Source organism: Trichomycterus rosablanca, chromosome 13 (assembly GCF_030014385.1).
Source record: "Trichomycterus rosablanca isolate fTriRos1 chromosome 13, fTriRos1.hap1, whole genome shotgun sequence".
Lineage (NCBI taxonomy): Eukaryota > Metazoa > Chordata > Actinopteri > Siluriformes > Trichomycteridae > Trichomycterus > Trichomycterus rosablanca.
The window spans coordinates 22557868-22570086 of NC_086000.1; the positions used below are offsets into that span (position 1 = coordinate 22557868).

General features: G+C 34.8%; 1 protein-coding gene across 1 annotated transcript; it reads right to left on the reverse strand.

Annotated features, from left to right (window-relative positions):
- Positions 1–288: 288 nt before the first annotated feature.
- On the reverse strand, positions 289–10468 carry LOC134325711 (transcriptional-regulating factor 1). The gene is made up of 14 exons (XM_063007952.1): positions 9255–10468; positions 8526–8591; positions 8287–8428; positions 6769–6966; positions 5427–5721; positions 5276–5330; positions 4548–4684; positions 4289–4392; positions 4108–4183; positions 3764–3852; positions 2108–2215; positions 1039–1155; positions 668–849; positions 289–556 (listed from the first exon to the last, which is right to left on the reverse strand). Exons 1-14 carry the CDS (start codon positions 10466–10468, stop codon positions 289–291), a joined length of 3051 nt encoding a protein of 1016 aa, XP_062864022.1.
- Between the last annotated feature and the right edge of the window lie 1751 nt (positions 10469–12219).

The window sequence follows — 12219 nt, forward strand, 5'->3', positions numbered from 1 at the left end:
AGGCACTGTATCAGACAATGCAAAATAAAAAAATTTATAATTGATGAATTGAAAATTGTTGGCTAAAACAAATGAAGCCTGCTTTTACTTGTTTGTGCGGTAAACAAGTAAAAGCAGGCTTAATTTGTTTTAGCCAACAATTTTCAATTTATCACTTATAAAAATGTTTATTTTGCATTGTCTGATAATACAATGCCTTGTTTAGTATTTACCTCTCTGGGTCTTTTGTGCAAATCATATTAGATAATTTTTGAATGAAAATCTAGTACCACTCAGTTTGAGTCAATTTTACTCATTCTGATTCTGGTTCTGCAAAAGGCAGACCGCTTGTTGCAATGTTTCTGCACTGTTGATAGATAATAGGTTTGTATTTCTGCCACTTTTGAAAGATAAAGAAAGAGGAAGTACAGGTTGAGGTGCTATAATGGATGGGCTTGCAGGTGTCACTGTTTGGTTTTCCGGTTCAGAAAGGTTATGAAGCTGCCAAAACTGTGGCTCGTCCTGTTGACGATGAGTCTTCATGTGGGCGTTGCGACTTTTCACCTTAAAAAACACTCTGCAAACACAAGGTATACAGTAATACCGGTAAAAATACAGTGTATGAAATAAACTGTGTAAACAACTGTAGCACTATGGTACTTTGACTTCTGGCTTAACTGTAACTTACTTTCCACATTCAGTGCAGGGGAATATACGGTTTGAGTCCGTGTCACCACTGGCTGTACTGTTTGAAGGAGAGCTTTTTACAGAGCCTGCAGAAAACTGCTGAGCTGATCTGGGTCTGCCATGTTCAACTGGGGAATAAAGTCCGTCTTTATTGCTGTGGTTCAGTTCATCTCCGTTTATCATCTGTATGAGGAAAAACATGTAAACATTACACACTATTAAAACTAGTGTAAGTTTAATCACAAAAGGCAACAGAAATAACAGATGCGGTTTAGTTTCGAACAGGAAATAATTCATCATAGTGTAGTCACACCAGGTATTAATCAATCATATCTGTGCGTACAATTATGGTTACTGAAAATGTTCACTTACTGGATCAGAACGAGGGACTTCACAAACAGACACAGCCCAGATAGTGTGTGAAAGTTCAGAGAATTCATGGCCTTCAGTTTTGCTCTTCGTGTTACATCCCTTCATGGTACTTTTTTTCTGAGAGAGCATGAATGTGTGAAATATTTAAGAACATTGTTGTCATTTAGTCCTTAGTAAAATTTTAGATAGATTAAAGCAATAAGCAACCAGAGACCATGCATTCCTGAGTGGCTTATTGCTTTTATAAAACGGTGGTCAACATAAAATATAATACAATACAATAATGTTCAATTTATAAATGTTTTTGTTTACAAAAACACTTACAAAAAGCATTCTTCCGTGAAATCAGGTAGTCCGTTAACAGTGTGGCTAGGCAACATGAGGGTGAACATAACATTCGCAATAAACATTCCTCCACAAACACTATTACACTATTTCTTAGACGAAACACCCGCATAATGATTAGGATTACTGTTTATATTAATCTGGACATTTCCATGTATAATACATGACTTAAAATAGTGTTCAACCAAGTTTGTACTTTTTCTTTTCAGTGGCGTATTAATATGGAATGATGTGAGGTGGTCATAGGTGTGCGTATATCGGGGATTTTACAACGGCTTCGAACGATGCTCAGCCAATCGGATTTTAGGACCGGAACTATCCGTTTTATAATTTAACTTTTTTTTCACAATTGTATTCAATTTCAAGAGTCTCACAATTTCGTCATCAGCAATTCCACATCCCTATCTTAATATACTCCTAACAGCTACCACAACTGGAATGTAAGGGCTAACAAGTGCTTCCTTCTTTTGGTCAGCGGAACATGACTAAACGGTGACTAAACTTTTACAACTGGGCAAACGCTAATGCCGTCTATTCAACCCAGAAAGCACCACTAGCTATGGCATAACAAGGGCTTAAACTAGCAATCAAGTGATGCATTTTTGAGTATGTATTCCTATCACATCATATCCCAAAATCTAATAGACAATAAAAACATAATCTGGAATGGTAATAAATAAAACATACAATTACAGACAAAGAAACTGTAGGGATTTTCTTTTACCTCTCTCTCTGGTGTTGTGGGCCCAGTGCTAAATCTCCTCCCCAGTCGAAGCCTCTCCTTCCATGTGTAGTAATACTCAACACACTGAGCTACTGTTTTTGTCTTCACCTAAAATCAAAGTTCACATTTTTACATCAGAAAACACTAATTATATTTGCACTGCACTTTAAAAACAAAAGCCAGCTTATTAATCCTGTGGGTCTAGTTCTGAAGCACGTGTTCAGATGTGGCAGACACTTTTAACCAAAATAACTTACAACTGTGACTGCATACAATGCAAGCAATTGAGGGTTAAAGACCTATCTGAATTGGAACATCAGTCTACCTGAACTGAAACTTATTACAGCACACAATAATGCTGCCCTCTGTCTGACCATGATGACTTTGAAAGTACTTTTAAATTGATGAAAATATATAAACAATATTGTAATTATGTTGTTGCTGCACAAAAAGTCAGAATCACATAAGTCACCCATAATACTTTAGTAAAAAATCACTGCATTTAATTTAACCCTCTAAGTTGTTCTTAGACATTGAATAAGTTCTTAATTCTATTTTGAGGCATTAAATGAGTTCTAAGTGTAGAAGATCAAAAACATTATAGGATCTTTGTTTTGCTTTATTTTAAATGTGATATTATTTTAACTAAGCAACTATTCTTATTTATTAGAGTGATAGAGATTACTGGCTTTGTAAATGTACATGCTTAATACATTGTGGTTATTTATCTGGTATGCAATTTAGCAGAAGCACCAAGTTGTAAAGAGGATCCAAAACACAATTAATAAATTTTACATAAGTGGAAAATGTTGACTCATTTCCTGCTATTCAAGTGTATATTCTTATTTAAATATATATGAAAGATATTTAAACAATCCTCTCTTTGTGTGTTGCTGTGTACTTTGTACCTGTCTAAAAAGTGTAAAATCAAATTAATTTAAAATTGGCATGCTATTCTACAGTAGAGACAGAGACATGTGCTGTAGCAATAATAATAAATTAATCAGTGTAGTCCAGTATGGTTTAATTAACGAGGGTTATATTTTCACAGTATGTAAGAACAATGTTTAATGCTTCTCTAATTGTTCTCAAACTGCATCTTGTTTTTGCACTAATTATGTTATGTATAGGGAATTGTTTTGTACTAACATTACTGAATACATCCTTTGCACTTAATGCACAGCTCTGTAGATTTGTTATGATTTAGAATAATAGTTCAAATTGAAGAGGTCAACTCCTTTGCAAACCACATCATACTATGTTTAAACCATGAACAACCTTTTTAACTTGTCACACCGATACATGTGCGTGCATCTACGTAGAACCATTAAGCTGTCTTAACCAATCAGCAACCAAATGCCCTGTAGTACCCTTAGTTCTTTTTTGTGCCAAACTTAAAATTCAGTTTCTATTACTGGTCATTTGAAATGGGCATAGGGCAGTGGTAACTCGATGGTTAAGGTACTGGACTACTAATTGGAAGGTTGCGAGTTAAGCCCCACTGCTGCCAAGTTGCCACTGTTGGGCCCCTGAGCAACCCTCAATTGCTTGAGTTGTATTTAGTCATAGTTGTAAGCTGCTTTGATTAAAATCATCTGTTAAATGCTGTTAATGTAATGTAATGAATGGTTCCAAAAAATACAGTAAAATTATTACCATTTTTTGAATGAGGTAAAAATCTTTGTTGTGAATTAACAAGGCCTTGTTTAGTTGTCTCTTTTCTTGCATGGTCCAGTTATCTGATCCTAGTTGATAAATTGGAATAAAAATAAAAAAGATAATGAGAACAAGTGGTTATTATAAAAGCACACACTCACCAACACTCATCAAACACATTGTGTGTTAATCTTTCTCTAGTCTTTTATCAGTGGACACTTTCTGATCACAGGACAGGCTAGTTTTATATTTTTGGGTTGGTTCACTATTCTCCTTGCAGTTTTAAAAAACCCCAGTAACAATGTTGTATCAAATATACTCATACTACATAAAGAAGTACACACCAGCGTAATGGTAACCTGTGTAAGGATTGCACATAGGTTTCAGTGGCTCCAGTGTAAGCAGTTTCTCAAGGGTTGTCTGTAAATTATGTAAAACCACACAAAAAAGGACATAAATTATCATATATAAATGCCATTTGTGTAAAAAAAAAAAAAAACAACAATAAAAAATTGACATGCTCACCATGACATTTCCTCGACATTCAAACAAACAATGCAGAGTGAATTCAGTGTTTGTTCCACCTCCTGGGAGCACACTGGAGCATGCCATTCTCAACAGATTATCCACTTGAATCAGAAAGAATTGCATACAGCCATCCGATCACATATAATTTAAAGTTTACATTTTATTATAAAAAGCAATTTCAGATTACGTATCTACTACTAAATGTTGTTCATTAAAGGATTAAAAACATTCAGATCTGTGTCTGAACTGACTTTACCCCTTTGTTGCTTTTCAGGTTCATCCATATTGCAGGGTGTCCACAGAAGAGCAGCTTTATGGGTGTCTTCTGTCACTTTAGAGTGACTCTGAATATCTGGTATGTCCGCTTGAAAATCTGTACCAACATTGATCTGACTGCAGTGCAGTCCCAAAAATCTTAAATACAGTCGCTTAAAATTTAACTAACGTAAATTAAATAGGGCCATAGTTATGAATATCAATATCTTCAAATGTAGCATTTTTAAAAATAGGAAAAATAAAATGTATTATGAAAATACTTACAAACGTAAGTAATCAATATTAAATTAAACACGTTCTGTATTAGTACTTAACACATTTTGCTGGGACAATGTTTAAAAAAAGAAGGATCAAATATTGCTTTGTTTTTATTATTTATTCTCACTACAATGAGTATAATATCACAATGCATCTCTGATATTTGTAATGAACTTTTAACTTAACTGTGGAAAAAATAAACAGTTATTCTTACTTATTCAAATTAAATGTAAACAGTTACAGTACATAGCTGTTACCGCTTTATGCACTTGTTTTAGAATCTTAATTATTTAAAATATTTATCCACATTTAAATACTGTTCATATAATAAATACATTATAAATTCTTATACATTTTTTTAATATAAACATCAAATAGGTTAAATCGGTTAAAATACCTAAATATACATTTTCTAAAATAATTATTGTAAGTATTACTATTAATACTTACGGTTTTAAGCCATTTAATTTATCTGCTGGTGTGACATTGCAGTCATCTTTGTCACCTGTAATTTAAAGCCATATAAGATCATTAATACCCTAGATTCCTGATACAGTGGTAAATTAATAATCACACTTATTAAATAATAACCAACACTTACTGTCCTTCCATAGATGAACTCGAGAAACAATCTGTGCTACGTTGCATGTGTTGCCTCCATTAACAGTGCTAAAGAGGCCAGAGCCAGGACGCACAGGGCTAAGCATTGGTGGAGGAGTGTATGGAACATCATCTCCACAGCTTCCTGGTGAACGCAGCTGGCTCTGGAAAAGCACTGGTCCTCTGGATTGAAGTCCAGCATTACATGATGTAATGACAAGTGGAACCACACAGTGCCGGGACCGTTTTTTCTCTTGCTTTGTTATGCCATTCCCGACTCCTACAGGACTCTTCACCTACATTACACACATTTATGTTTAAGTTTTAATGTTTTAAATATACATTTATAAAAACAGAAATATTGTAATCTTGGTGGTACCCTCAAGGGTAAGCCTTCAATATGTTTACCAGCCACTGATTCTTCATGTATTTATTTAATTAACTGGTCAAGTGGCAGTAGTGCAATGAATAAAATAACGCAGACACAGTTTAAGAGCCTCTACAACATGGGCTACAACAGCAGAAGGCATTAGGTTCCACTTTTGGTCAAACACAAGAATTTAAGGCTACATTAGGTACTGGCTCACCAAAACTAAATGGTTAAACATTGAAACAACATTGCCTGGTCTAATGAATCCTAATTTTTGCAGAGTCAGACCAGCTTTGTGTCAACTGTTCTGGCTGCTGTAGGTAGTGTAATAATGTGGAAAATGTTTCTGGGCACATGTTGTGCCTCCTACTACCAAACAAAAATTGACTGAACACTACAGTTTGTCAGAATATTGTTGCTAATATTGTGCATTGTTTTATGATCACAATATACCAACCTATAATAGCTACATTAAACTCCAAAGCATGTCTTCTTAAATCTTGTTAAAACATGACAATGAGTTCAGCGTACATTAATGGCCTCTTCAACCACCACACCTTTATTAAATAGAGCATCCTGGGGATGTGTTGAAATGGTAGATTTGTAGCATGAATGTGTAGTTGACAAATTTGTGGCAATTATGTGGTACAATTTTGTTGACCTGTACCAAAATCTAAAAGCAATGTTTTTTTAACACCCTTTGGAATACATGCTACAAAGATCTGAGACTGTTTTGTGAACAAGGACGGGTCATACCCAGTATTATTATGGTGGTCTTAATATCAGTGCCAGTGAGGTAATTTTTTTAAATAGTCATAATACTATTTTTTAAATAAAAGTCATGACATGCACATTCCATGTAAACATATACATACTAAATGTACAAAAGAAAACTTCTAAGGGCACCACCTCATCACAAGCAAAAATATATTTTAGTACTTTAATTTTTGAGAGTGTGATGAGTGAAACCCACACGTGATGAGAAGACTTTTTGTAAAGGAAGTTGCTGCTGTGGACTACACAAGTCTTCAAAATAATTTTTGTTCACATGGTTTTGAAGCAAATTTGAAATCCTGGAAGGTTCTTGGATGTTCTTTACAGGAACAGACACAGGAAACACCATAGTATCAGTTTGAGTTAATTCTCTGCATAGCTGCATTTGTCCATCAGGCTGTAATGTAAGAAAGATAAATTTAGAATATGACCCAAACAGTAATGTGTGACTTAAAAACATTAACATCAAATTACAGCAAAGACTGTAATCTACCAGGGCTTTTAAATTTTGTTGGCATGGATCTTTATATATCTTAGTAAAACTAGTAGTGGGTGACTGTTTGGAGTTCCTAAATATTCAGATAAACTTTAAATGAAATATAATGATAAAACATTATAATATAATTAGGGCTGTCGAAGTTAACGCGATAATAACGCATTAACGCAATCTCAATTTAACGCGATTAAGATAAATAGTGCCATTAACGCAGATTCTAGTTCATGTTGAGACTTGACTGGTAGAACAAACGTTTTAATGTCGGACATGTCACCGTTTTTCATTTGCGGTTTGTTAACAAAATGTAAAAGAGCGTCGTAGCATCTGCACTTGCATAATAAAGAAATAAATACACGCTATATTCACAAGTTGTCGGGAGCAGAACACTTTATTAACTTATTCTGTTACGGTAAAGAATACCGGACAGCTGAGTCAAGCACGTTGTCCATGAACTATGGAAGCCCCAAAGGGTCAAAACACACTCACTTCGTGTAGAAACGTCCATCAAACCATTGGATAGTATTACTACCTAGTATGTGAGTGAATAAAACTCCCTTACAGTTTTCTCTTGTCCCAGCAGTTTTTAACATCAGTACATTTAGCATAAAATGTGTTCACCATTTTAATTGTAACATTTCACTTAAAAATCCTTGTTTTCTATAACATTTACACAGATTTTTTTTAATGCGATTAATCGCGATTAACTATATGAAATTCTGAGATTAATCGCGATTAAAATTTTTAATCGTTTGACAGCCCTAAATATAATAGATGCTTCAGTTCTGTTTACTGAATTTCTAGGTGTGTTCACAACTAATTTTTGTTCTAAATGAAAAAAATTAATTTCTTGAGACATAATTAAATAAAAGGTTAATTATCTCTTATTATTTTAGTTTGAGAATAAGCTTTTAAGACATTTCAAATCACTTACTGAAAAACATGTCAACATAATTATCACACTATTAATGATGTGTGCTACTAGTTTGACATACTAATTAGAATGGTTTGCCTTTGGCTAAATTCATACATTTTTAAAACTGATTTTCAAGTGTTAAAATTTTTAATGTGTTAGATGCCAATATAACAGTGTTTTATTTATATTGTTCAACCTAGTTTGCATGTATTGCTATTTATGCAATCATTCTTTGTATATTACTTAAAACGTTTCTCAAATCCATAAAAAACTAATATTTTTAAATTAAAACTTTTTGTTGCTCTTACATTTTTGAGTGTTGAGGTATGTGTCCTGAATCCTCCATGTGACCGCATGTGGCCATTAAGGGCTGGCAAGCTTTTAAACTCCCTGTGGCATAAAATGCAGTTTAGCTTGGTTTTTGAGCCTTGACCCCTCACCGCTTGCCTCCTAACATCAAACACAGCCAACAAGCAAGTTTTTAAGCAATAAAGAAATGAATATCAAAAACAACATTTAACAATAAACTTTATTTGAAATGTCCAACCTGTAATAGGGCGGAATTAGGTCGTCCTGGTTCCCAGATGAGCACTTTTTGGACAGAGAGTAGTTACTGGTTAAATGTTTTACTCAAAAAAGGGTCAACAAAAAGAAAACAGACATTCTGGCTAAAGTGATTTTTATAAATTTATGTATCACATATCTGTATCATCATTTTTATGGTCTGCTTTAAAGTTTGTATTCCAGATGAGAAATTTGATCTGCTGATGCACAATTACATGCTCAAAATCATATACTTGCTTTAAAAGACAAGCTACATAACCAAACTTTTAACTAAACAATTACAAATTATTTAGGTTTTTTTGAAACTTTAAAAGTTTTTAAAACTTTTAAAAGTTTTTAGTCTGCAGAAAAAAATCAAATAAAAATTAAAATAATCTGTTTGCCCATAGGGTGGCACAGTGGCTCAGTGGGTAGCACTGTCGCCTCACAGCAAAAAGGTCCTGGGTTCGATCCCCAGGCGGGGGGTTTCTGTGCGGAGTTTGCATGTTCTCTCTGTGTCTGCGTGGGTTCCCTCCGGGAGCTCCGGTTTCCTCCCACAGTCCAAAAACATGCAGTTAGGTTAATTGGAGACAGCGTGATCAAGAGTTTGCCCATGATGGCTGCTTCTGTTATTGTACAGCATTTATCAATGTTGGTATGTTAGGTACATTGTAGCTGTAGTACAAAGCAATGTTTTTGTTAAACCATTACTTTAAATAAAATAATATTATTTATTTCTTTTAAAAATGCATTGATGACTACCTGTGCCCATTGTGGTCTGTTAAGGTGATGAAGGACTTCTCCTCTCAGAGCTGTTGCCGGAACAACTTGATTAACCCCTGTCCCGACACTTTGATAATGGGAACCGAAGAAGTCACTCCGTTTTTGGGAGTAGTTTAAATCCAGACATGTGTCCTCTTTTGGCACATCATCAACTGATGCCAAGTGATCCTGCTTTAAAGGCAATAGGTGTGACTGCTCAAAATGCACTTGGTTCTGGTAAAGTTCACTCTGATGAGAAAGTGAGCGAAAATGATGTGATCCCTGGAACTGAGGAGAGTGAAGAGATAACCCTTTCCCAGCTGACTGAAAAGCTGCTTGCTCTGGTGATTTGTGTTCTTCAGAGTAGGTATAGCTTGGTGATCCAACTAACTCTTGGCCTTCTCGGACATCTACTGGAGTTAGCTGCTTTTGCAGGGTGGAGGAATGAGAGGTGGGTTGGTGCTGCTGGATATGAAAGCCTTGCTGCTGGAGAAGATACTGGTTTTGAGGAGTATAAAAGGGTACCTTGTATATCGGCTCTGAATGGCTGTCTCTCAACTGTGAATAATGATATTGCTGATGGGATTGGTAGAAATTGTAAGCCATGTTTGGGTTGTCTATTGGATGGTTTAGTATCTGATTATGCTGTGGCTGACTCTGCATGTTTACAGGACTAAAGAGATCTCTGTCAGACCCTTCTGAAGGTGCTCCACTCTGCGGTGACACCAACATCTCTGACACATGACAGTCCTCTGAACATCTTTCCCCTACACTGTTTGTAAAAACAGCATTTGGGTTCTTCACAGAAAATGCATTGGAAAAGGAGTCTAGTGGGTGTAGAACATTGGAACTTAATTTGCAAGACAGTGGGGGGTTAGTTTGAAGAGAAACATTAAAGGGGTAGACAATATGGGAGTCCATAGCCTCAGTTAGCAGTGAAGATGCAGACTTCTCGAGTTGATTACAGTCCCAAGCGCCACATTGGTGTATGTCAAGCAGTGAAGGAATCTCATTTTGAGGAGTGGTAGGGGATGGTATGTACTTTTGATTAGCATTTGGAGACACTGGAGAGGGATGAGATGAGCTTGTGGCAGATATACCATAACAAGGTCTTGTAAAAGTATTACTGTTCTGAAGCGTGGCTCCATTACTGTCATTACTTAGATGATACAGGTTTTCTGTCATGTTGGAAAAATGAAAAAATGCCTTCTGCCTCTTTTTATACAATTCCTCTAGATGGCATTGTGGTTGTACTGTTAAAGCACAGAGTGAAATCAATGATTTTAAGATGGTGATATGTAACAGTTACATCCATTGTCATTTTTAAACTGACTTTCATATATGTAGAATGTTATCAGCTGACACCATCACAAATAGTAGTTTTCTGTGGAAAAGAATATTTAGTACATTTTATTATGATTTAGGCTTATGTGAGTAAAGTGTACACAAATACTGTAAATCACAAAGAGACTGAAAGAGTAGTGCAAACTTACAGATACAGTTGTAAGCATTAATAGCTTAGGACTTCTGATAAAAATGAGTTCAAATTCTTGGTCCACCAATCTGCAATTTGAGTACTTGAGCAAGATCCTTAAATGTTGAGCTTAATTGCAAGTCACCTAAAACAATAAATAAAAAAAGAAATACATGTTAATGCACACTACATAAATGACTGACCTTTTTTCTTTTTGTTTTATAATAATTCCTCTTATGTGATTAAGAATGCAAAAGTTAGCAATATTTTAGCAAGGTGAATCTAAGTGAATCAAACACGTTTGTTAAGAAAACAATATGGACACAAAGGACACCTAGATTTTTTTTTACTTGTTCTCTGTTGTAGTCTCTGTTGCCACACAAATTGACCTGTTCAGGAATCAACCATTTGATTAAATAGCACTGTGTTGAGTTGTTTTAGTCTTTAATGTTAAATAAAGATGCTTAAAAACATATAAATCTGATTTGTGAATGTTCAACTTTAAAAGTAGTTTGCATGTTGAGTTCTTTAACACCTTCTTTTAGGTCACACCATGACTCAGTCCGAGACTTCCTCTCTCACCCACACACGAGAGTGTATATGTAATTTAGATATGTACCATTTATCACTTCCTGTCACATAAGCAGTTTTCGATACTGGACTGGCATTTTAATTTTTGTTCCACCTTAACCATGATAAAAGAATGTGTGCACACATAGGTTGTTAGAACAACGAAGATGAACAGATTACCTTTACACATAAATGTAATAAATACTTCAGCGATGGTTTAGTAAGGCTAGTTAATGTGTTTATACTCATGTTTATGCCCTTTGAAAACAAACATCTGCTACAAGCCAATAGTATAGATGCAATGACTGATTTGATAGTTGCAGTTATATACATTTGTTAACAATCAACACAAGCAGGATTTATTGACATATACTTTAACCACTATTCTTCAATTCCTTAAATTTTAACTGATTTGCAGCGCTGTATTCTTTAACTTAGGCTTATGTGAATAATGTTAGCAAATAACAAAGAAGCTCAGTAGGTATTAGTTCTGGGTTGATATAAGTGAAATACATTTTCAGCAGCATATGAAATAGCGGTAAAACGTTAAACGTACCATTAAAAGATAAAAAATATAAGAATTTTAGCCACAGTTAAGTACAACCCCAAATCAAAAATCAACTTGATTTCATTTGTTATTACACATTCATTCCTGCATTTCATTTCAAGAAATTTAGGATGGTAAAGCAACTATCACAAAAGACACTTGGAACTAAAGATACAAGCGAAATGTTTCAGGTGTTATTTTTATCTTTCCTGCAAACTTGTCTTAAAGTGTGCAACAGTATGGGGTTGTCATTGCCGCATCTTCCAAAAAGGATCTGGAAAACTGATTTGTCTGACCATATTACACATTTCCACTGTGTGATGGTCCATCTCAGATGCTTCCAAG